The sequence below is a fragment of the Pseudorca crassidens genome, chromosome 13, assembly GCF_039906515.1.
Source record: "Pseudorca crassidens isolate mPseCra1 chromosome 13, mPseCra1.hap1, whole genome shotgun sequence".
NCBI classification, from domain to species: domain Eukaryota; kingdom Metazoa; phylum Chordata; class Mammalia; order Artiodactyla; family Delphinidae; genus Pseudorca; species Pseudorca crassidens.
This window is the reverse complement of record NC_090308.1, coordinates 32637851-32664726: the sequence shown is the minus strand read 5'-3', so window position 1 is coordinate 32664726 and position 26876 is coordinate 32637851. Positions and strand designations below refer to the sequence as shown.

Sequence of the window (26876 nt, the reverse complement as noted above, 5' to 3'; positions counted from 1 at the left end):
ACAACTTTTTTTAAACTTTTAATATATAATCTAGTCTTTTATTTCTATGTATATATGTTTCTATCAGTGTGTGTCTGAATGGTATGTGTATCTTTACGGATATGTAATTAGAATTATAGTGTGTACATAATTTTGTATTCTGCTTTTTAAAATTTTACTTAACGCTATATTCTACATATATTCATATCATTAAAACTGCTTCAAAACAGGATTTTAATGATTGCATATATTTCATGACATGAATGTATCACAATTTAATTTATTCAACTTTTTCTCTAATATTGAACATTTAAGTGCCTCTACAGTTACTCACTATGATAAATAATATTGTAATGGGCATGCTTGTACTTTAACCATTTTCTTAATTTCTGATTACATATTAGAAGGATACATTGAATTGCTTTTTATGAATAAAAATACTATATGTTTTCATTTTTTCTTATAACTTAATTTAACTTCAAAATCAAGTGTTAGGTCATTTGTTAGAAGTGATGCACACTTCCGTCTTTAATTATATAGTGAAAGCTGAAATAGAACTAGAAATAAAAATAAAGTCAGCAGGAAATATAAAGATTAAAATGATTATCAAACGTAACCCATTTTAGATTTAAAAAACAAAACTATTCTTAGCAACAGTCATTTTAAGAAACTAATTTTCAGTGTGATTTTGTTTTCTAGGACTTATTTTTAATATTGTTAACAGTAATGGCAAAAATACCTAATGAGTCTTCTTCATTTCTCTTTGGGTGGCTCACATTAAATAGCAAGATTTATTTTTTCCAAGAAGTAATTATTAAGTCTAATTTTCCAAAATAGGAATTAGTTTTACAAAGAAGTAATTACTGAGACTAAGTTTCCAGATAAAAATATCATACTAATATGACAAACTTCTGTTTAAAAGACAGCCCTGACATACTTTAAGTAGGATATGTGCTTTTCATTTTGCTGGTAGGAGTGATTTTTAATCCATCAGCATTTTCTAACATAGTCACTCTAGGTCTGATAACATGTATTTCCAGAAAGTCAGCCAAAGCTAGTAATGCTTGACCATGGAAGGTTATTTGTTATAAATAGATAAGAGATATGCATATGAATCACTCATCAGAGGATGAAAGTTTCCCTTTTTCAACCTAATCTGGTGCTTTGATATGTGATCTCACAAATCAGTTTTGATCGTTAGAATGAAACCCAACAAACGAGATATCAGTCAAACCACTTATTTTGTCAGTATAGGCATAACCTAAGAGTTATATTTATAATGTGAGCCCTGTAGTGATGATTAGAAGTATTTATGGATATACGACAAAAATTACATCAAATATAAGAGGGAAAAAAAGATTTATTTTAACTTTAGACTGCTGGCCAATAATATTGAAAACATATTTACCAAGTAAAAGGACTTAATAAGATCTGAAAATAATCAATTCAGATTATTAGGAATGAAACAAGAAAAATTTTTAATTAAATAGAAATGCCACCCTCGCTTATTTCCACATTTCCATTAGAATCTTGAGAGGTGTAGGGAAACGCCGGTGAAAATATAACAGACAATAATAGTGCCCTAATTCTTCCAATAATCTTGATAGAATTTCAAAGTAATTGAACTTTTCTTTTGGACATTATAGAAAAGGTCCGTTAGATTAAATGACAGCCCAGTTGTCATAACATCACTGAAGAGCCTGGATAACCCCAGGCTCCTCTTTTCCCACCTGATCTTACCGTGCATCTGTGCCATTGTGAATTAATTGATTTAAATGTAATTTTTCTCTTTCCTCTTCTATGCCAGCCTGAAACCTTTGGCCTCCAATCAGCAAGGGGGTGTATTCCCTGCAACTGCAATTCCTTTGGGTCTAAATCATTTGACTGCGAAGAGAGTGGTCAATGTTGGTGCCAGCCCGGAGTAACAGGAAAGAAATGTGATCGCTGTGCCCACGGCTATTTCAACTTTCAAGAAGGAGGATGCACAGGTCTGTAAATGAGACTAAGCTCCATGCATTCATTATCTGCTTTTGGTGTTTAAGCATTTGTAACAGTTGGTTCTACAAGGTTCCCAGAAGTTAAGGGAAATACACTTTGACAACAAGCAAGTATTGATATATAATGCAAATAATATTTAACCTAACATATATATTTTTTTTTAAAATAAATTAGATGAAATAAATTGCAGTTTGAAACACTGCCCTATAAATAACTGTGCTTGCAATAAAAATCCATCAGCAGGTCCCAGTTCTGCTCTCCCTTCCTTTCTGTGACCTCTATTCAGCCAGTCGCTCAAAGGCTACTGCAGCTTGAAAGTCAGATGTTCAGTTTTTCTGGTGCCAAAGTTACCTTAGTTTAAACATTACTCGCAGGCTAATACAGTTCAACTTTTACTCTTCCTATTGCAAAATTGGAACAAGGATCAGGGAAGTTAATATCTTTCTCTGGTACAAAAAAAAAAAAAAATGTTTTCATCTACTTCCAGGTGCCTTGAAAACTGTGATGTTCTGAGAGAGAAATAGATTGGCTCTAGATATTTGTCAGTTCCTGAGAAATTGCAAGCCAGGTTTTTTAACCATGGCTCCCTCAAGCAGTGTTCTCCTATGTCCGGCCACAGCCTTCCTACAGATCCTGAATGAAGAAAATAGGAATTAGCACACTACAGATGAAAGTAAAGATTGAACATTTGCCTTAATTTTATGCCACTAAGTTGGAATTGACCCCTATTCCAACAGTCACTAGGTTGAATATTACCCTTGTTTACTAAACTCACTGATGCAACATTGATGGTACTCTTACACTCACAGCACCATAATAAATACATGGCAAGATTTTAAGATTCTGTTATTGACTACTGTAGCAAATTTATGTGAGAAGTGGCAGGAATAATATTTAAAGTTCTTTTAAAAGCCAATACCTTTCAGATATTCTCAACCACTTCTGATGTATACAGGTTTTATCATAAATTCAGCCATTATAAGTTATTCTGAATATTATAATTACAGATCCTCTAAGAATCTATGTATGATCTCTAAGGCAATATCTGTATATACTAAAAAATTTATAGAGCTGCATTTTAAAATATACTCTGTTCTTTATAAACACAACTCTCACTAGCATTTTCACTGAATCTGAATTGATGAAAAAGGACTACACATTCAAATATATCCACTACCAGAAATTATAAATACTAAAAAAATTATTTTAAATTATGAAACAGTGATAACATTTTAGAAATGCAAACTTAGTAGCATTCGAACCTGGAGAAGCAGGACAGAAAAAAATATAGCACAGGACAGGCAGGATAGCGTTATGGTTGAGAGCATGACTCTCACCAAAGAGCTTGGATTTGTTTAGTGACTGCACCAGCAACTAGTTATATGACCTTGACTGAGTGACCTGGCCTCACTGTCCCTCTGCAAAATTCATCTATTAAGTCAGGAAAATAATAGTATCTACCTCACTGGGGTTTTGTAAGAATTAGTTGAGTTAATGGCTATAAAAGATTCAGAGAAATGCCTGGCACTAAAAGTGTTATGTAAGTGTTCATCATCATCATCATTTTTGTTTATTAGTATTATCAATTGTGATGAACATTCTGTTTTGGTAGGGAAAACTAGCTAATTACTCAAGTCTTCCTATTCAGTGTTGTGCTTCCATTGAAGAACTACTTAGAGAATTTCTACTTGCAAGTAGATTGTAACTGTCCCAAGACATTCTTTAGCGCATAAGTTTAAACATAATGTGAAAATATTTTTCTTCTTAATAAAGGGTATATATAAAATAAATCCTTTGGCTTAAAATTAGCAACAACAACAATAATAAAAACAACCGCTAACATTTATGTCAAGCATTGTGCTGCACATTTTTCACATGACATTTCATATCATTGCTGTGAGCAATGATCATTGTGATCCCTTGAAAAGTGAACTTAATCAAATAAACTAAATGTATTTTTAAAAAGATTTAATCATCATATAACTAATTAAAGATTTCTCGTAACATTAGTCTTCTATTTGAATCTGAGTATTTGATGGTATTTTTCTCTTTCACTTTTTTGATTTGAAATGCTGCACTAAGGTATACTCAGCAACTGAGTCAACTATAGCTAATAAGTGACGTGCACTCCTTGTCTTGAATGGCTTTGAAGATCTTCTCAAATCTTTTTTTTTTCCGTCAGATCTTATTTTTGCATTCTTTGAGAAAGTGCAATAGATAGGGATGTTTGCACTCTTCATATATAGTGTCATAGCTAGGAAAATGAAAAATCCATTGAAAAGAAATAATGCAGGTGGTAAATGAAACTCAAAAAATATTTTTATATGTAAATATATTTCTGTAGTTCAACTATTTAAAAAATATTTGCACAACTGAAATATCCTGATGTCATTTTAATTAAATGTACGATATACTGAATTTAGGAAGCTTATTAAGCTTATTGTTTTTATTGCAAATCTGAGTCATCAACAGGAAGGAAATATTAATCTATACAGCACAGAAACATTAGTTATGAACTTAAAATAAATATAGAAACAGAATTGTAACCTTGATAGTATCCAGATATAAGGGAATACAGTTAACAGGGAATCTGATACATCGGTTCTTTTTCTCCTTAATCGAAAAGCAAAAATGTTTTACCCTTTAAAATTATTAAATGAAATTCAGTATATATTTATTGAACAACGCCTCTGAAATACACTGTACTATAATATAAAAGATGAATGAGGTGAGTCATTTTCAAGGATCTTTAACCAAATAAGATGACACAAATCGCAAAAAAAACGAACACAAACACTTTATATCAAATTATTTTTTTTCTTTTTTATCCTTTCACCTGTGAAGCTTGCGACTGTTCCCATCTGGGTAATAATTGTGACCCAAAGACTGGTCGATGCATTTGCCCACCCAATACCATTGGAGAGAAATGTTCTAAATGTGTACCTAACACCTGGGGCCACAGCATTACCACTGGTTGTAAGGTGAGTGAATTGCTTTATTTCATCTCATAATGTCTTTTAAGGATTTCTATTTTGGTAGACCTCAGTAGTCGGGCATTTCAAAAGTCAATATTATATTACAAAACAATACAGAACTATCACTATAGCATGCTTGCAGGTATTGATCAGTATCTTACATTTTACTTGTGGGAAAGATGATAAAGTAAATATACATTTATGTAGCTTCATCCATGATACTTACCAAAAAAAAAGGAGGAAAAAGAACCAAAAATTCGAAAATAAAACCGGAAACATCTATAACTTCATACCTACACACAATGAATATATCTGCAAAGTACAAGGAAATTAAGAATGAATTAAAAGAATTTGCCAAAAATCCATAAGAATTTCTCCCAACTTATACCTAGGTGTCAGTTTTCAGGAAGTAGGTGAGAGGATTCTGAAGAGTCATATAAACAACCTTTAGCTTAGAAAACTACCCATTTTTTTTTTTTCATGAGTGGACCGTAGAAAGTGATATGACCAGACTCAGATTTAGAGAAATCTATACAGCCTCAGGGTAGAAGGTTGCTTGTAAGGCCTTTGCAGAAACGTTGGTGAGAGTTGACAGAGGTTTTGGCCCCAGCCAATTATCCACTAACATTTAGGCGGCAAGCTAAGTTATAGAACTCCTAGACTGATTTGGCCTGCTGAACTCATGTATTTAGGGGGTAAGAAAGAGAAGGCATAGGGATGCCTGCCAGGTATTGCTTTGCAACAGGTGATCGTATCATTTACTGCTAGAGGGATTATAGGAGGAGATGCAAGTTCAAAAAGGAAAAGTGATGAGTTTGGGGTTTTTTGTCAGCTTTTTGTGAGACTTTAATTAAATAAAATACAATTCACCTGTTTAAAGTGATGAGTTTTGATCGATGATTACAGTTGTATAACCAACCCTTGTGCTCCATTGCAGTCTACTTCCCCTGCCCCCCGCCCCCAATCAGCACCAGGAAACTACTCTTTTCATTCTATCACTGTACTTTTGCCATTTCTACAAACTCACATAAATATAGTCATATTCCATGTTGTTTTTTGGAGGGTTTTTTGTTTGTTTTGGGGGATTATTTTTAGTTTGGCTTCCTCTACTTAGTATAATGCTTTTGTAATTCATCCATCTGTTATATCTTATCAGTAGTTCTTTTTTCTTGTTTGATAGTTTTTCATTGTATGATATGCCATGACTTGGGTCATTTCCAGTTTGGTCCTATTATGAATAATTTTGCTGTGACCATTAGTGTATAAATGTCAAAAGCAAGTGTGTAGACACATTTTCATTCCTCTTCACAAGAATGCTCCACATCCCTGCCTGTACTGAAGATTCTAAGTCTTTTTTTTTACTTTAAGCATTCAATTGGGTGTGTATTCATATATTTGCATTCTTTTCTTTTTTGTCCAATGATATTAGGAATAATTTTGGTTTTTTGTCAGTTATATATCTTCTGGATGCCTATTTAAATCTTTTGCCTATTTTTATTTGGGGTTGTTTGTTTACTTAGTAATAAGTTGAAAGAGTTCTTTTTATATTCAGGATACTAGCCCTTTAATACATCTAGTTCTGCAACTGTTTTCTCCTAGTATATGACTTGCTTTTCAATTCCTCTAAGTATCTTTAATTTTTATAAAAATTAGTTTATTATCTTTTTCTTTCATGGTTCATGCTTTTTATGGTCCATCTAGGAAGTCAATTTATATTTCTTAAAGGTCTAAAGTATCTCTCCTGTGTTTTCTTCAAGAATTTTTACAGTTTTATGTCTTAAATTTGGGTCCATGTTCAATTTTCAATATTAATTTTTATGTACGGTGTAAAGTAAAGGTCAAAATTCACTTTTTTTCTGGATGTCCAATTTTTCCAACACCAATTGTTGAAAAGGCTATCTTATTTTCCCCATTGAATTACTTTGATTCCTTTGTCAAAATAAACTGACCATATATGCGTTCACACATTTCTGGACTCTATTCTGTTTCATTGATTTATGTTTATCCTTATGCTGACAGCACACTGTCTTGATCACTGTAGCTTTCTAGCAAGGAATGAAATTAGGTGGTATAAGCTCTCCAACCTTGTTCATCATTTCCCATACCATTTGGTTACATTGAATCCTTTGCATTTCCATATAAATTGACAACTCAGCTTCCCAATTTCTTTCTTAAAAGGCTGCTAAGATTTCATTGGGATTATGTTAAATCTACAGGTCAATTTGGGAAAAATTGACGTGTTAAGAACATCAGATCTTCCAGTGCATGAACATGGCATAACTTTCCATTTAGTTAAGTCTTTATCATTTTCCTCAACAATGTTTTATAGGTTTTGGTGTGCAAGACTTGCATGTGCATTATTAAATTTACTGTTGTATTTCATATTTTTGATGCAAATGCTATTATTTGTTCCATTTCAGTTTCCAATTGTTTGTTACTAGAACAGAAAAATACAATTATTTTTATACATTAACCTTCTATACTGCAATCTTCCTAAGCTTATTAGTTTTACTTGCTTTTTGGTAGATTCATTAGGATTTTTTATCTAGACAATAGTGTCATCTGCAAATTGAGTTTTACTTCTTCCTCTCCAATCCATATAAGTTTTATTTCATTTTCTTGACCTACTGCAGTAAATTGTTGACTAGAAGAAGTTGGAGCAAACATCTTTGCCTCATTCCTTCTGTTAAGTAGAAAGCATTCAGTCTTTTATAATTAAAACATAATTAAGAATGATGTTAGCTATATTTTACTTACAGATGCTCTTTATCAGTTTTAGGATGTCTCTCATGTTCCTAGGTTGCTAAGAACTTTTATCAGGAATGTGTGTTCAATTTTGTCAAATGAATTTCTGCAGCTATTGAGATGATCATATGATTTTTCTTTTTAAGCTCTTAATATGGTGAATCATATTGATTGATTTTCAAATGTTGATCCAACTTTGTAATCCTCAGATAAACCCTGCTTGATCATGGGGAATTATTCTTTTAGAATTATTTTAGATTATGTTTGCTAGCATTTTGTAAATGGTTTTTGGATCTACATTCATAAGGAATATTGGTTTATATTTTTCGTAGTGTTGTTTTCCAGTTTTGGTATCGGGGTACTGCTAGCCTCATGGAATAGATTGGGAAGTATTCCCATCACATAATTTCTGAAGCGTTTACATAATCAATGAAATAGAAAATAAAAATACTCTAGAAAAAAGTCAGTGAAGCCCAAAACTGATTCTTTGGAAAGTTTAATAAAGTTGACAATACTCTAAGAAGATTGATCAAGAAAAAAAGAGAGAAGAAACAAATAAAATGATGAATAAAGAAGGGGACATAACTATAGATCCTATAGACATTAAAAGAATAATATGGGAATAATCTGAACAACTTAAAACAATAAATTTGATAACATATTAAATGAACTGAATGGAGGAATGTTTTCAAAGGTTTATTTTAACATCCCTTTTTTTTTTCTTACTTTGAAGTTAATTTGCCCTTGCGTTTCATGTTTCTTAAGGTGAAAACTTAGATTATTGACTTGAGATCTTTCTTCTTTACTAATATAAGCAATTCATATTATAAATTTCCTTCCAGGCACTACTTTAATTGTATCCCATACATTTTGATATGTTGTGTCTCAATTTTCATTGTTTAAAATATTCTTACTTATTTTATTTTTAATCCAATGATTATTTAAAAGTATGTTCTTTAATTTGCAAATATTTGGGAGTTTTCAAGATCTCTTTCTATTATTGTCATCTAGTTCTGTATTGGTCTGAAAACGTAATTTGTATTTTTTAGTCCTTTTGAATATATAGAGATTTGTTTTTTGTCTCAGAATCGTATCCATTTTGATTAACGTGTGTCCTTGAAAACAAGGTGTGTTATGTTCTGGCACCGTTGGATAAAATCTTCTATAAAAGTCAATTATCTTTAATGATTTTTATGTCTGCATGTTTTCTCAATACCTGAGGATGTTGAGCTATACCTGTGATCTATTTCTTCTTTCAGTTCTCTCGGGTTTTGATTCATGTATTTTGTAGCAGTGATATTAGGTGTATGCTCATTTAAGATGAATCTATCTTTTTGAAAAGTTGATGCCTTTATCATTATGAAGCATCCCTGTTTATCCATGATAATGTTCCTTGTTCTGAAGTGTACTTTTTATCATATTCATATAGCTATTCTGTCTTTCTTCTGATTGGTGTTTTTGTGGTCGTATACATTTTTAAACATTATCATTTATTCCATCTCTTTTTAAAAATAGTTTAATGTTTATCTTAATGCTTCTGCCTCTTAATTCAAGTATTTAAATCATTTCCACTTAATGCAATTATCAGTCTGAATGGATTAAGTCTACATTTTGCTATTTGCTTTATATTTGCCCTATCTGCTCTTACCTTCATTTTTCTTCTTTTTCTACCTCACTTTGGACTGAGTAATTTTTTATAATTACGTTTTATATTCACTTTGACTTCTTAGCTCTACTTATTTATTTTATATTTTTGTCTTTGTCTAGGGATATACATCTTTAACTTTTCATAATGTACCTTAAAATAATGTTTTAACACTTTACATTTAACATAAGAAACTTGCAAGGGTAAACCTCTAATTTTCTTTCTTATCTTTATGCTATTGTTGTCATATATTTTACTTCTGTATATTATATATCCCACAATATAATCTTATGATTTTGATTTAAATAATCAATTATTTTTTCAAAAGGAGAAAAAACTTATTTTCTGCTTTTCTATGTAAATATCAATTCTAGTGCTCTTTATTCCTTTGGATACATCCAAATTTCTATTATTATTATTATTTCTAGTATTTCAGGTCTGCTGACAATGATTCTTTCCATTTTTGTTACCAAGAAGTCTCTACTTTTCCTTCATTTTTCAAAGTTATTGTTTCTGAGTATATAATCCTAAATCCTGTTTTTCAGCAATTTGATTATGTTGTCTTTTTGTAGTCACCTTATATTCATTTCTCAGGGGGTTAGTTGGACTTGAATCTGTGGGATTGCAGATTTCATCAAAGTTGGAAATTTTCCAGCCATTGTATCTTTAAAATTTTGTTTGTTTGTTTTTCATCCCCATTGTCTCCTTCTGGAACTCATTATGTATGTGTTGGACCACATGATATTTTCCCACAACTCACTGAACTGTTTATTCTTTCATTCTTCTTTTTTCTATATTCTTCATTTTTGTTAGTATCTATTGTTAGGTGTTCAAATTCACTGATTTTTTTTTTCTTCTGTAGTATCTAATCTGTTGTTAATCCAGTTGCTAGTCTTTTTTCATTTCAAATATGTATCTTTCATCTTTAAATTTCCTTTTGTATCTTTTTATATCTTTCATTTCTCTCCTCCTTATATTCACATTTTTCATTTATCCTTGAGAATATTTATTTATAATATTTATAAATATTGGTTTTTGTAAGGTAGTTTTTTGCTAATTCCATCATTTGTTTTATTTCAAGATCATGCTTACTGGTTGATTTTTTTTCCTGGTTATGAACTATATTTTCTTGCTTCTTTGCGTGACTGGTGATTTTTATTTGGATGCCAGATGTTGTACATTTTTTCATTGTTGCACATTAGATTTTGTTGTATTCCTTTAAAGAGAGTTGAACTTTATCCTGGCTATCAGGTTAGTTACTCACCGATCACTTGAATCCTTTTGATGCTTGCTTTTAAATTTTATTAGGGAAGGTCCAGAGCAGCCTTTAATCTAGGAATCACTTAGCCCTACTACTAAGGTGCTAAATACATTGAGAACACTACCCAGTGCATTACTATCTGTTCACTCTGGCTATTGGGAATATGAATTATTCCAAGCTTTCTGTGGACCCTAGGAATTTTTCAGCCTCAGGCTTTCCAATTATTTTTTCTCCAACCATGTAGAATTTCATTCCATGCATGCACAGATCAGTACTTAGCCAACGACTCAAGGGAACCCTTCTGCATATCTCTGGAATTTTCTCTCTAACTTCCTTCTTTTGGGACACATATTCTACTTGTCTTCCATAAATTCTAATTGCCTCGGCTTCTCCAAACTCTACGCTGTTTCTCAATTCAGCTATAGTTTTGGGCTTTATTTGGGTTTCCCGTCTTTGGGTTGCAGACTAGACTGCCTTTATGTTCTAACTCATTTGTTTTCCTTCTCTCAAAAATCACAGTCCTTCGCTTCCTGTTATCCAATGTTTGAAAACAGTTATTTCTTGGTTTTTATTTCTGTATGTATTTTGTTCTTAGTTTTATAGTTTAACAGATTAAAAGAGAGGAGATAAACCAGTAAGTGCTCTAAAAACTAAGACTGTTTAAAAAGAAGGAATATTCTTTAGTGCCTAGTGCAACACGAAGGTCAAGTAAGATTAGGGCTGAACTGTGTCCATTAAATTTAAGAGCAATAAATAAGGGCATTTTTGATGTTAGTGAGAGCCATTCCAGTTGATCACATTGGACTGAGAAATACTGGAACATAATGACCAAGTGTGGCCTGTTTGACTCCATGGTAGTACCCTATAGAGATGTAAACTATTATTTTCTACTGAGTCAGCACACGTGTAGACTCTGTAACCATTCTTACATATATGATAAAATATCTGAATACATTCGTCTAGATACACTGATCTAGAGGAAAACAAGAGTATTGGTGACTGTTCAAGGAAGTGCAGATACATGACTTCAGTTAGACATGTGATTAAATTCAAAACTGGACAGGATGCTCATTTTTCTATTGCCAATAGCAATATTAAGTTTGAAGGTCCATAGATCTACATTTTTGGAAACAAAACAAAAATTTTTCAAGAGTTCCAAAGATTTTTGATGAGTATGAACAACATTTTAAGTTTCTATGACTGACATTTTGCATTTTCAACCTCAAATCCAAGCATCTGCCCCATCGCTTGACTCATGAATAAGTTGTACATAAACTTAAGAGGGTTCCATGTTATCTACAAAATCCTATGATGTGGCCAAACTCTAATGAAACCCCTGAAATTGAAGCTGATGCTTAATGTTCAGGATGTAAATCAGGATAGAATGTAGACCAAGTTATTTTTAAGCATTTGTATGTTTGATTCCATTATATTTACTGATCATTGAATAAACATTATGTTGACTGAAGTCGATCGAAATATTTTGATTACTTTGAACAACTGTTAAAAATCTAAATTTCTGAATAGCTAGACACTTCATAATTATGAATAATTACAAAAAAATTCATACAGCCCTCACAAATATTTATAAGCAGGTATCCTACTATTTAAAAATCTTGGATGATTATAATCTAAATGAACAGTGATTTGAGATTTATAGCTTTCATTTCTTTGTGTCATGGATAATTTCTCTGTGCTGAGGTGTGAGCACACACATCATCTGAGCTTTTATTGAACTAGAATACAAAGCCTGCCATCTTTCACTAGCAGGGGAATAGTGCATAAATCTTCTATTGCTAAACAAACATTACATCTAATTATGATTTACATTTCATGTTGGCTATAGTACTGTCTAAACATATGGTTAATGGTCTCTTTTATTCTCTACTATAACTTCCTGAATAAACTCCCTGATTTGGAAAGGTCCCAATGTCTATCTGTACTGTTGACTAGTCTTTAAGTATTAATGCTTTCGTTTTATAATAATAAATTTGTAGCAGACATTTCATATTTTAGTTAAAGTCTAAAGACAGTTATTTTAGTTAATAAAGTCTAAGACATCTATTTTAGTTAAGTATCTCTATCTCATAAAACAATTTTTAAAGTTATTGCATGATTATAGTTTCCATAGCATATAATTTTCTCTTTCTGATTATGGTCAGTTTTGTTTAAATGAGTCAAGGAAAAGTTATTTAAAGGAATAAGTCAGTCATCCTTATTTTGTTTTTGTTTTTTTTTTGCGGTACGCGGGTCTCTCACTGTTGTGGCCTCTCCCATTGCGGAGCACAGGCTCCGGACGCGCAGGCTCAGCGGCCATGACTCACGGGCCCAGCCGCTCCGCGGCATGTGGGATCTTCCCGGAGCGGGGCACGAACTCGTGTCCCCTGCATCGGCAGGCGGACTCCCAACCACTGCGCCACCAGGGAAGCTCAGTCATCCTTATTTTGAATTCTCATTCTACATCTGATGTTCTATAAGAACGAGTTACTTGGGGGGATGGTGGTTGTTTGTTCTATGCTTTGGAAACTATAGCCATGTTTGTAGTATAATACATAATCACATTTTAGATCTTTGAGTTTAAAATACCTTTTAGGAGCATCCCCTACTGCAGACCTTTTTACTGGATAGCAGTGAAGACAGAAAAATACTGAACCAGAAAGACACCAAAAATAAGGCCAGGTGATATTTTAATATCAGAATCTGGGAAAATATTTCACCAAACATTTCGACAGGGAAGAGATAATAGATGGAAAGCTGGTGATTGTACATCACAGCCTGGAAAGTGTTGTCCCATAAGTAAACTGCTGGCAGGAGCAGAAGCAGGAATAGCCCTAGTAGTAGTGGGTATAAGAATTAAGCTGAGCAATGAAAGTGTGAGAAATGCAAAGTGAGATCCAGCCAGACTTGGATCTGGAAATTTGGCAAGTTGTTATGCATTTGAGTATGCCACAGAGCTGTAGATCTGAGAAGGATAATTAATAGAAAGTCACCAAAAAGAGGTCATAGACTAAGTACAAAGCCTGTATGGTGGCAAACGCAGACACAGAGACAAGTGGTACTCACTTGGGGGACAGAAACCACACTAGTTGTTGAAACAGTGAAAGTAGAATATAAAGAATTGTTAACCGGTAAAAAGGATAAAAGAGGGATATAAAATGTCCTGAAGTAGTAGGTACAAAAGAGTAGCTACTACTTCCAGGCTGAGGGGTGGTGGACAATAAAGGAACCAAGGGCTAGGGGAAGGCATCCCCCTGCCCCCCACTCCCAACAAGGCTTAGGTTCAGACATAGTTGAAAAGAATGTGGCTACTACAGGAATGCATAGCCTGCTGGTGGTAAAACACAAACAATAATAATAATACACAAAACTTGCCAGAGTTTGTGGGCAAGTGTTGGTCTATAGAGGCTACCCATCATTGCTGGAGGTTATGGGTATGCTGGAGCTACATAGAAGCAGCCTGTTGTGGACAGAGCTTGTGTGCAGACCTAAGCAGCCTAGGGGAGAGAGTGGCCTGATGGCATAGCTAGAATTCTTTCTGGGCCTCTGGGCTCCCATGCTAAATAATTAAATAATAATGATGGCAATAGTAATGAAGACCCAGAACCCAGAACAGAAATGTCTTTCCATCACTATGGCCTTCTAATGAATAAGCCTAATGTTCTGCTACCTGGCCAGGGAGAGGTGTCCACAGGGTCTAACTGCAATATCACAAAGCAGGGCAAGGAGGAGTGAGTTTAGAGCTCAGAGGCAGCAGAGTAATCACTGGCACAGCTGATCTGTGAAAATGATGTATTCCAAGACCTTAAATAACATTTAGAAATCCACTTGAATTTTAATTAAAATGCAAGGAACTATGAGCTGTAAATCAGAAACAGAGAGCCTTAAGCAATAGGAGACGAAGAGACATGTGGATGAGCAGCAATTGAAGATTGCTGATGAGGTGAGATAAAGAAATTATTGAAAAGAAGCTAAAAATGCAGCAGTGTAATTAAAATAAGTATTGGTGGTATATACATACAACAGAATTTTCATGGTGTAGAATGGAAAGGACAAAATGGAGAACAAATTTGAGAGGCAAATAGGGAAACGACTACAGAAAACAGTAGTATATTATTGATTTGGCAGACACACAAAAATGTTGTACTTTAAGAATTATAAGTGATCCTGAAGAAGAATATTGATAAATTAGAACAGAAGTAAAAATCAAAAACAAATTTGAAGAAATAGCACTGAATTAAAGAGCAATTTTATTCTCAAACTGAAAGAACTCACCATGTTCCAGTAAATTAATTTTTAAAAAGACTCAAGCTTTTAAAAATTATAGCAAAACTTGGCATCATTTTATTTTATTTTTTAACTTTTTTATGTTTTTAATATTTTTTAACATCTTCTTTGGAATATAATTGCTTTACAATGGTATATTAGTTTCTGCTATATAAAAAAGTGAATCAGCTATATGTATACATATAACCCCCATATCTCCTCCCTCTTAAAAAAAAAAAAAAAGTAGCTGCTTAAACATGAATATCAGAAGGAAAACAAAAAGATATCTTTAATTAGTAGCTTGATCCCCTTCTGTGCTAGTTTCCTTTTCCCAGAAATACATTTTGTACTGTTTTGTTAGTTGAGTTTTAAGTGTCTCAGGAGGTGGTGGATCTGGCACTTCCTTGGCAGCATATTTCACAGCCTAATAATCTTAATAGCTTCAATACTCTGGAATGGGTTTAATCCAGTCTTATTTGTTTGTATAGGTTAAAATTTTCCAAGGGCCTCTCATCACCCTAGCAATAGGAATTTTTTAATGGTCTCATCACTTTTTAATTGCTTAAACTTTTTTTTTTTTTTTTTTTGCGGTACGCGGGCCTCTCACTGTTGTGGCCTCTCCCACTGCGGAGCACAGGCTCCGGATGCACAGGCTCAACGGCCATGGCTCACAGGCCTAGCCGCTCCGCGGCATGTGGGATCCTCCTGGACCGGGACAGGAACCCATGTCCCCTGCATCAGCAGGCAGACTCTCAACCACTGTGCCACCAGGGAAGCCCCTACCTTTTTTTTTTTTTTAGTGTTTAAAATAAAAGGTTTGGAATGAGCATTAAAAAAACAATTCTAGCAAAATTTCAAATTACATATATAAAGAGAAAATCCTATGCATATCTAGGAAGAAAAAAAAAGGTTACCAGCAAAGCACCTCAGACTGGGCTTTTCTGCAAACCTAATTCTAAAACACAACATCCTAGATATCACTTCTCCTCTAAATTCTCCCTGGCTTCCCCACATCTGGTTTGGTGCTTTTTATACATTCTCATAGCATTTTACATTTTCCCTATTACATCATGCTTATTCCACTGTGTTATATTTATGTATTTACTTATATTTATGTACATTAGATTGTAAGGTATGTCTCTATACAATAAATGCTATAAAAATGAAATGATAAGGTAAAATGGCTTTGTCTAAATTTCAATCTTTGAAGTAAGAAGTATTTGAAGAAAACCTATACCTAACTCCTGCTCACCACAAAGACAGAGAAAACACAGTTTCTTTCTTATTCAATAGCTTTATGGTTTCTGGACACTCATATATTTTAGTAAATGCAGGAAGCAATTTTAACATTATGTTCACTGATGTTTCCCAAGCGACTGAACTAGAACAGTACAAAGCATATAACAGACACATGATTAATATGTGCTTAATGGAAGCATAGAAACATTAGAATTAAAATTTAAAGATATTGCCCATGAAATGATGTTAATCATTGCTGTTTTTATCTCCTCCATAGCCTTGTAACTGCAGCTCGGTGGGATCCTTGGATTTCCAATGCAATATAAACACGGGGCAATGCAACTGTCGTCCCAAATTCTCTGGTGCAAAATGTACAGAGTGCAATCGAGGCCACTGGAGCTACCCTCACTGCAATCCCTGTGACTGCTTCCTGCCAGGGACTGATGACTCAACCTGTGATTTAGAGACTAAAAAATGCTCCTGTACTGATAAGACTGGGCAGTGTACTTGTAAGGTAAGTGCTGCTGAAATTCAGGAAGGAAAAACCTTACTCAGTTCTATTTCCATTGCTCAGCTTTAACTTCATTCAGTTATTTATTCCTGCATCATTAGGCCAAACAGACAGACAAATGAAAATTCATTGCCAGACACAGTTTTATTCTAGCATACAGATAAGCACTGATTTTTTTTTTTTTTTTTGCGGTACGCGGGCCTCTCACTGTTGTGGCCTCTCCCGTTGTGGAGCACAGGCTCCGGACACGCAGGCTCAGCGGCCATGGCTCACGGGCCCAGCCGCTCCGCGGCATGTGGAATCTTCCCGGACCGGGGCACGAACCCGTGTCCCCTGCATCGGCAGGCGGACTCTCAACCACTGCGCCACCAGGGAAGCCCTAGCACTGATTTTTAAGAACTGATTTTCAACCAAAACCCAACATATTTTTCTAGCTCATATAAACGATATATTTTCGACAGTAAAGTTCAGTTTGCCTTTACATATTCACTTTGCTTCAACAAGAATAACGGGGGAGAGAAAAAAAAGTTCTCTTAAGCATCATCAGAGAAAATCACAGCTAAATGATAAGGTTGATTTAAAAAAAATTTTCTCCTCAAATTAATCCGCAATCACTGTACACTGAAAAATAGATTTACTGCTGTGAAAGTTCAGTAAAACTTCATCACGTATAAGCAGTGACATTACAAACAGTGACTATATGCAAATTTCAGTCCTCATTAATATTGTTAAATGACATAGGAAAACAGCCAATTAAAAAGGGTAAGAAGGGCTTCCCTGGTGGTGCAGTGGTTAAGAATCCGCCTGCCAATACAGGGGACATGGGTTTGAGCCCTGGTCTGGGAAGATCCCACATGCCGCGGAGCAACTAAGCCCGTGTGCCACAACTGCTAAGCCTGTGCTCTAGAGCCCATGAGCCACAACTACTGAAGCCCACAAGCCTAGAGCCCATGCTCTGCAACAAGAGAAGCCACCACAATGAGAAGCCCGCGCACTGCAACGAAGAGTAGCCCCCACTCGCTGCAACTAGAGAAAGCTCACGTGCAGCAACAAAAACCCAAAGCAGCCAAAAATAAATAAAAATAAAATAAATTTTTTTAAAAAAAAGGTTAAGAAGGATTTTTTTCTCCCTTATTTTTCTGGAAAATCAGTCCCAGGATAAATGCAGTAAAGACTGTATCAGAAGTATCTTTACAAGAAAAAGTCTATGCAAAGAGAGTCAGAGGAAACAGAAAGATGAAATCTAGGGAGTGGTTGTTAAGAGTCTTGAGAATTTAAGAAAATGGAAGATTCTGCCATTAAAAGTCCTAGACAAAGCACAAAGTATGATGCTGCATTATTACATATTATAATTATGATTATACATTATACTTAATACATGCTATATGTGTGTATATACAGTATTCAATAATAATTATATAAATCTATATTTTAACATATTGCCTGTTTTTTACAGCTTTGCATCACACCACTGTCTAGGAATCAATGTTTTTATTTTGCTTTCAAAATTCTTATGACTCTTTCATATTCCTCACAGTGGAATAATGGGAAATGTGCTGCCTAAATTTAAAAAACAATATACAATATCCTTAGTAATGCATGCATTTATAAATAAAGCATTTTTTTAGACCCATGCCATGCTAACAAAGAGATTAACTGCATATGCTATTTGGGACGTGAGTCTACTATTCAGCATTCTTTTATTTTTTGTTTCATTGTCTTTAAAATGTGCTCCTGTTATTCATTCTTGAGTTTATTGCTCTCACCATGTCACCGTATGGACTCTGGGGATCTCTCATCTTTCTTCAGGTGAATGTGGAAGGCGTCCGCTGTGACAGGTGCCGGCTTGGCAAATTCGGACTTGAGGCCAAGAACCCACTTGGCTGCAGCAGCTGCTATTGCTTCGGCGCCACTACTCAGTGTTCTGAAGCAAAAGGACTGATCCATACGTGGGTGAGTAAGGAACTGCTGAGCCATGTAATGGTATAATGTTAGTTCCTGCTGGCGTCTTTTAGCCAGGCACTGAGGGGTAGGAGGAAATGGCAAAACATTTAAGTAACCTTTTCCCCTGCGCACGTTTAGAACGGGTAGAGGGGCTGTGCGCCATTAGACAGTTGGAGTAAATATCGTTTTTATCCTGCCTTTAAAAGAGTTCATTTATTGCGGACGAGGAAATAGATGCCGAGTGAAAAAGGAAAACATTATAAGGGAAATGTTATGTTTGGGGATGGGAAGAAGCTGCCCTCTGAAGAGCAAGGGCACCAGAGCGGGAAGATAGATGTGTGTTCATGCAGTAATGAAAACCAGAACTTGCGCATTTAGTCCAACCAGGCTTAGAGAATCATCACTCTTTAGGGTGGAAAAAAGTTCATTTTTGCCTTAATTTTCCTTTAAGTCTTCCTACTTTTAAACTCTACTTATTGTTAGTGTAAAAGACCAGTTTTCACAGATGTTGTGGATTTCACTATGCAAACAAGTCAGAAGGGTTTATGCCCTCTCCTACCTGTTCATTGTGCACGAGTTCTGTTTCTCATGAGAACACTTCATCAGAAGGGGATGGGGCTGCAGAGAGACATGCAGTCTATCACTCTTTTTTTTTTAACATCTTTATTAGAGTATAATTGCTTTACAATGGTGTGTTAGTTTCTGCTTTATAACAAAGTAAATCAGCTATACATATACATATATCCCCATATCTCCTCCCTCTTGTATCTCCCTCCCACCCTCCCTATCCCACCCCTCTAGGTGGTCACAGAGCACCAAGCGTATCTCCCTGTGCTATGCGGCTGCTTCCCACTGTCTATTTTACATTTGGTAGTATATATAAGTCCATGCCACGCTCTCACTTCGTCCCAGCTTCCCTGTGTCCTCAAGTCCATTCTCTACGTCTGCGTCTTTATTCCTGTCCTGCCCCTAGGTTCTTCAGAACCACTTTTTTTTTTTTAGATTCCATATATATGTGTTAGCATATGGTACTTGTTTTTCTCTTTCTGACTTACTTCACTCTGTGTGACAGACTCTTGGTCCATCCACGTCACTACAAATAACTCAATTTCGTTTCTTTTTATGGCTGAGTAATATTCCATTGTATATATGTGCCACATCTTCTTTATCCATTCATCTGTCGATGGACACCTAGGTTGCTTCCATGTCCTGGCTATTGTAAATAGTGCTGCAATGAACATTGTGGTACATGACTCTTTTTGAATTATGGTTTTTTCAGGGTATATGCCCAGTAGTGGGATTGATGGGTCATACGGTAATTCTATTTTTAGTTTTTTAAGGAACCTCCATACTGTTCTCCATAGTGGCTGTATCAATTTACATTCCCAGCAACAGTGCAAGAGGGTTCCCTTTTCTCCACACCCTCTCGAGCATTTATTGTTTGTAGATTTTTTGATGATGGCCATTCTGACTGGTGTGAGGTAGTATCTCATTGTAGTTTTGATTTGCATTTCTCTAATGATTAGTGATGTTGAGCATTCTTTCATGTGTTTGTTGGCAAGCTGTGTGTCTTCTTTGCAGAAATGTCCCTTTAGGTCTTCTGCCCATTTTTGGATTGGGTTGTTTGTTTTTCTGATACTGAGTTGCATGAGCTGCTTGTAAATTTTGGAGGTTAAGTTTAAAGGAGGCCTCTAAAGACTTAAACTCAGCCCCTGCTGTGTTTTGATCCCATGCAGGTGACTCTGAAGCCTGAGCAGACCATTCTGCCCCTGGTGGATGAGGCGCTGCAGCACACAACTACCAGAGGCATCATTTTTCAACATCCAGAGATTGTTGCACACATGGATCTGGTGAGACAAGATCTCCATTTGGAACCTTTTTATTGGAAACTTCCAGAACAATTTGAAGGAAAGAAGGTAAGGACAAGAACTTTGAAGTCACATGAGAACAAAATAAAATGTTTTTAGAATAATGCTATTTGGAGATTTATCTAACTCATCATTCCTCATTCTGTTTTATCAGTTGATGGCCTATGGGGGCAAACTCAAGTACACAATCTATTTTGAGGCTCGGGAAGAGACAGGTTTCTCTACATATAACCCACAAGTTATCATTCGAGGTGGGACTCCTAGTCATGTGAGAATTATCATCAGGCATATGGCTGCTCCTCTAATTGGCCAGTTGACAAGACATGAAATTGAAATGACAGAGGTAAGGTGGTTACTTGTTGGGTGCCAGGATGCCAACGGATTTGCACTCGGTTTCGGCAAAGTGGTTTCTTTTCTTGTTAACAGAAAAAATGGAAATATTATGGTGATGATCCTCGAATCAGTAGAACTGTGACCCGTGAAGACTTCTTGGATGTACTATATGATATCCATTATATTCTTATCAAGGCTACCTATGGAAATATCATGAGACAAAGCAGGTAAACTATAATGAATATAAGTTAATTTCTTATTCTAGAGTCTATAAGAGAGATCAGTAAGACATCAGACAAGAAAGATTTAAAAGTTTGGTTTGGGAGTGTGATGATAGAAGACTAGTCAAGGATGGTGTCCAGGTCATCTGGTGGAAATTACTGCCATTCCCCCCAAAAGGGAAACAGAATCAGAAGCAAGATTAAGGGGAAAAATTGAATTGATCTCTGACATGGTGAATTTTAGATGTCAGGCAGAAGTTCAGGAGAAGATGTCCTACAGGGTAGAGAGAATTCACTGCTGTGCTATAAATAGGTTGCAAGATTGCTGAGAAGGTATCCTCCTTCAACCGTCAGGGGAACCAGGCAGGGCCAAGTTGGTCCTGTCTCTCCCAACCATATGCATTCTCATCTGTTCACCCCAGTGTGCCATACTATATTGCCATTTTCCCTGTGCCTCATGATGTGAAAAGACTGGGAATCACATTGAATAGGAAAGTACACGGAACAAGAACAAGAATGAATGTCATGAAAGCCAAAGGATGAGAATACTATAAGGGAGTAGGTATGGCTTTTTCGTATGACCCAAAGAGGACAATTAAAAGGAGGCTGTTTGAAACTGGCACCTAGGATCACACTGGTGACATTCATAATACCAGTTTTAGTGAAGTTCTGGGGCAGAAATAGTCTCAAGGTTTTGAGGAATGAATGGGATGCAATGAACCTAATATTATGAATGTAGACTATTGTTCTCCATGAACAAAATCATAAAAAGGGAGGAATGAGGTCGTGTCAAAAGTCAAGGGAGGATTGTTTAATCAGAGAGAGAAGTAAGCATGTTTATATACCATGGAGCTGGGGAAGGGGAGGAATTAGTAGCAAGATATAAATTTTAAAATGATAGAATAAAGAGAAAATAAACAATGAAGAAGCCAGGATTCTTCAACATCATGAGTATACATGAGTATACTTGAGGTCATGTGCCTCAAGTATAAGGGAAAACTTATCTAATGAGATAAAATGCGGAACTGCACAGATGTAGCTAAATGTATGCCATGGAGGCAGAAAGTTGAGTTGAGTCATACACATAGTCTCAACTTCTCTGGCATATTAGCTTCTCTGTTGTGTCTATAAGAATATGAAATCAATAGATGTTTAGAAATAATCTTATATAACAAAATAGTAGATCAGTGCAGGACAACAAAAGAAAACAAAATTATGAACCCTCTCATTGACAAACCAATGAATATCAAAATACCATGTTTCACTTCGTCCCAGCATGGACTTAACATATACTACCATGGACTTATATATACTACTATGTAAAATAGCTAGCTAGTGGGAAGCAGCCGCATAGCACAGGGAGATCAGCTCGGTGCTCTGTGACCATCTAGAGGGGTGGGATAGGGAGGGTGGGAGGGAGACACAAGAGGGAGGAGACATGGGGATATAGGTATACGTATAGCTGATTCACTTTGTTATAAAGCAGAAAAGCACCACTGTAAAGCAATTATACTCCAATAAAGATGTTTAAAAAAATAAAATTAAAAAATAAAGAAAATAAAATACCTTAAAAAAATACCATATTTCAAATGTTTACACTGTTAAACATGTAGCAGAAAATCCTTTCTTTGTTGCAGAAGATCCATATTGCTCTTCTGATTGTACCAAAAGTAGGGACCAAATCAAGGACCAAAGTTTACTTTTAAGTCTATATTGTTTTGATTTTTTTTTCATATTTCTCATTTCTAACAGGAGATTCTTTGTTTTGTTTTTTACAGTAGGTCCTTGTTGGTTATCTATTTTAAATAATAGCAGTGTGTACATGTCAATCCCAAATCCCAATTATGAAATAATTTAAAAAAACATATACCAAAATATCTTGTCAGTTATATTGTTAATTATTTTAGAATTTCAAATGTAAATTAGATGACAGAAGCCAAAGCAGGTTTGCATGTCCTAGAAGACAGCAGGTGACTTTGTGAGTGTGAAAATATGTTATTTTGAAATTGTTCTATGCTTCAGTAAAAAAGTTTGGTCATACGCAGAACATTTTGTTAGTGGATCTGGTAGAAACAGTGTTGTCATGCATTTTTCATTACGCTTTCTTTGCCTCTCTCACACCGATTCCACCTTCCTTTGCTGTAAGGTTGCTTTTTTTCCCCGTAAGTCTCTTTCTCTTATCACTTTATTTCATATAGCTCACTAAATAATATCCTTTGGCTTAGGAGTTCCTTTTTTTAAACACTAGAGTAAGTAAATACTTCACTTTTTCTAGGCTCAATAAAAACTAGAGTGAACATCTAGTAACGATAAAAAGAAATAAAGCAGTGTATCAGCACTTGATTTTGTAAGACAGTGGAATTTTGACAAAGGTCAGAGATATGTTTGAGTCTTCCTCTCAAAGCAGTTAACACATAACGCTGCATCTTTATTCAGTTACAAATTTAAATAGTCTCAGAAGCAGAGAGTTTGTTATACATGTGGTTTGAGGTTCTGACTTTGTACATATTACAATGCTGAAATTTTCTTTTTTCTTTGCTTTTGTCCTGTCTTACATTTATTTGAAGAACTTAACGACTTTGTTTTTCAGTATTCATTTAAATAGATGCCTGAGTTTGGCCAAATCCCTGATTCAAGCAAAACAGTTCCTCTCTGATTCCCTGAGGAAAAATAATGATGTGTTGCAGAAATGTCTGTTGCTAACACCATTCAGGTTTCACTTGGTTTTTAAATACTCACTAGTCTGTTGTGTGCATGCACGTGCCAGAGAAGGGAAGGTGATGCTAGAAACTCCTCAGGTTATAAAATACCATGAGATACTAGCAGAGATGACTTTGCAACAAACACCGAGTTACCTTCCTGCTCCGTCAGAGAACCCAGAGTCTTTCTTGTAGGAGGGGAGTGGTTTATTTACAGATCACAACTGCTGTGCGTCCTATAATGAGGGGAGCATGAAATCTGAATTTTAACTGAACATGTGTTTCATAAAGGCTGGCTGGTCTTCAGATTGTAGATTACAATGGGAGCCAAGTCAGAATGCGCCTTCATAATTCAGTGTCAATAAAACCTACCTATGCTTGTTATAAAGTTTATAATTCAAGCTCCTTAAGCTCTTAGAGGTGTGTTTTATTGAAGCAAAACTATTCATTGTCTCGTTTAAAAGTTTATTTGCCAAAAAAAAAAAAAGTTTATTTGCAGAACATTTCATGTTACCAGTTAGTCATGAAATAGTGTGAGTTTATGGACTGTGTATATTTTTTAATGTATAATTTCAAATTATTACAAAGGGTATCAACATTTTTATTGTGAATAATTTTTTTCAATTATGAGGACCTTTCCGCCAATAGGAAGGGTGGGTTAAGTTACTTGAAGGATTTATTCAATAAAGTTAACAAAAGACTAATTTGAGAGGTTCTTTATCCTCAGAAAGTTATCAATATTACTAGCTTATGCTCAGTCGTTTCCTAGATGGTTTTCTAATGTTCTTGAAAGGACGTTCAGAGATTCAAGAGCAAGAAATTGGGACTGGTTGCAAATTAAAAGCAATTTCACTAGTAACAACTGGAGATTTTCCAACAGGGAATGACCTTGGATTGTCTGTTTGAAAGAATGAAAATGTCTAACTAATTGGCCATGTCTACCTGAAGCCACTCACATTTTTAAAAGTGGGAGGAAAACTCTTTATAATAACTTCTCAATAGGACATCAGACATCTAATTTCCTAAACGCTTTATGATTTATGTGAATATTTTGCTAATGTGTAATCTCACCCTTTGAGGAAGCGAAGATGCTGAAATAAAATGTGGCACACGGAGCCCCTAGAATTTAGCAGCTTCAAAACAATAGAACAAGTTTGTGGTTGTTGACAAAACCTTGAGAAGACCCTTCTTTCAGGATTGAGTGTTTGCTGGGTAAGCTTAATTTACTGGTACCCCCATCTAAGAATTTGCTCGCTGTTCCAGGATTTCTGAAATCTCAATGGAGGTAGCTGAACCAGGACGCATCACAGCAATGACTCCTCCAGCTCACTTGATAGAAAGATGTGATTGTCCCCCGGGCTATTCTGGCTTGTCCTGTGAGGTAAGCTGGCTCCAACTAACCTTCTCAAGCCCCACTCAACCAGCCAAATGGAAATACTCCCAGGACCACCTTTACCACAGTCAGTTTTACTTTCAGGCATACCCTCAACCTATTTTATCTGATCTTCCACTCACAATATGAGACGCAGTAAGAAGAGGATGATGTTATTGCTCCCTAGAAGTAGGAATCACAACTCAAGGGGAATATCTAATAAAAATTAAAAGATTTGTAAAAATATGAAACAGTCAGGAAATAAGAATGTTTTCTTAAGGCCCCTTTATTGTATCTGATCTGTTTTCTTGGCATCTTTTCTGAACAGAGACATTTAAACTGCAGTGATTATGAGACAAGATTGTATTGGGATTTGAAAGATTGTTTTTATATAGAACATGACAAAACTTAGGCAGTAAATATCAGACTGTTCCCTTTAACATAGGCTTCTCAGAAGGACATAAATTGTTCCAATAGTGCCACTGTCACTCAGTCATTATATTTTTAAAACTGCATTTTTTACTTTCCAGTATATTCCTTTGACTATCTTCAGAATCGGTAAATTTTCTAGATCTTTATTTTGTGGAACCAATTTAAATTTTACAAATATTAAATCTTAATAGGAAGAGTATGGTCTAGGGAGAGGAGGAATTGCTGAAAAAGTCACCTGGATTTGAATCTCTACTTCATCATATACTAAGACTGAGACCTTGTGCAGCTTGTAAACCTGCTTAAGCTTCAGCTGGTAAATCTCCAAGCCCCTGAGTAACTGCCACCACACTCACCCCTTCTCCTGCAGACCCTATAGTCCTCTCCACAGTGCAACAAATAAAGGCTGGCCTGGGAGGGGCCTCCAGGACCTGCTCCAGCCCTACAGCATGGATTCTTTCCCCTTAGTCAGATTGGTTGGTGGCTACTACATACTAGTTAGATATTTTTAATATCTCCCGTACCCACAGCCCAAGAATCACATGAAGGCTAAATGAACTAGAACTTAAGCGCTTATCACAGTGCCTGGTAGTAGTCATAATAATAATAACCAAAGTCAATATGGTTAATAATATTATTAATGGAATAAGTAGTTATAGATCTAACTATTGATTTATTTATAAATACAGTTGACCCTTGAGCAACATGAGTTTGAACTGCCTGGGTCCACTTATATATGAATTTTTTTCAGTAAATATACAATGGACCCTCCACGGGTTTCCAGTCCACAGATCCAACCAACTGCAGATCAAAAATTCCATCCATGGTTGGTTGAATCCACTAATGCCATACCAGCGGATATGAGATCGCCGACTCGGGGGCTTAAGCATTGACAGAGACTCATGGAACTAATCTCCTGGCCGATAATGAGGGAGGACTGTAATTTTGTATATCTTTTGTAAATAGGATTTGAGAAGTTTTATTAAGTGTGGCTCACAAGGCAGGTGAAGTACACTAAAAAACAATGAATATAAATCTCTTGAGAGGTGGCATGGCACAATGAAAAGAAAAAAGGAGTTTGGTCTCGGTGAATCCTCCCTAGCTTCTCCACTTGAACAGGACATTTGCTCTTAGTTGCTGAACTTTGGGGTTTTCATACCCATAGAATCATCATGAGGATTAATTTAAATGAAATCATACATATAAAAGCTCCTTTGCAAATTGAAATGTCATTCAACTTAGTTGCCATTGTATGAATTCCACACAGGTCAGAAAACAAATTTCCTAAGAATAACTGCAAATATCTGTGAAATATCCTTGGAATAATTTTATAGTTTTGTGACTGCTCTGAACAGCAATATTTATTTGAATGTGTATATTTTGATCTAATAAAT

General features: G+C 35.2%; 1 protein-coding gene across 2 annotated transcripts in view; it reads left to right on the top strand.

Moving 5' to 3' along the window:
* The window catches only part of LAMA2 (laminin subunit alpha 2), a 591238-nt gene that overhangs the window by 381060 nt on the left and 183302 nt on the right, over positions 1 to 26876 (top strand). For both annotated transcript variants that reach the window (XM_067702129.1, XM_067702128.1), the window contains exons 21-28: positions 1787 to 1967; positions 4822 to 4958; positions 16383 to 16619; positions 18426 to 18569; positions 20297 to 20476; positions 20583 to 20771; positions 20855 to 20988; positions 24945 to 25062. In XM_067702129.1, coding sequence (XP_067558230.1) covers positions 1787 to 1967; positions 4822 to 4958; positions 16383 to 16619; positions 18426 to 18569; positions 20297 to 20476; positions 20583 to 20771; positions 20855 to 20988; positions 24945 to 25062 — 1320 coding nt within the window. The remainder of the gene's footprint in view (positions 1 to 1786; positions 1968 to 4821; positions 4959 to 16382; positions 16620 to 18425; positions 18570 to 20296; positions 20477 to 20582; positions 20772 to 20854; positions 20989 to 24944; positions 25063 to 26876) is intronic.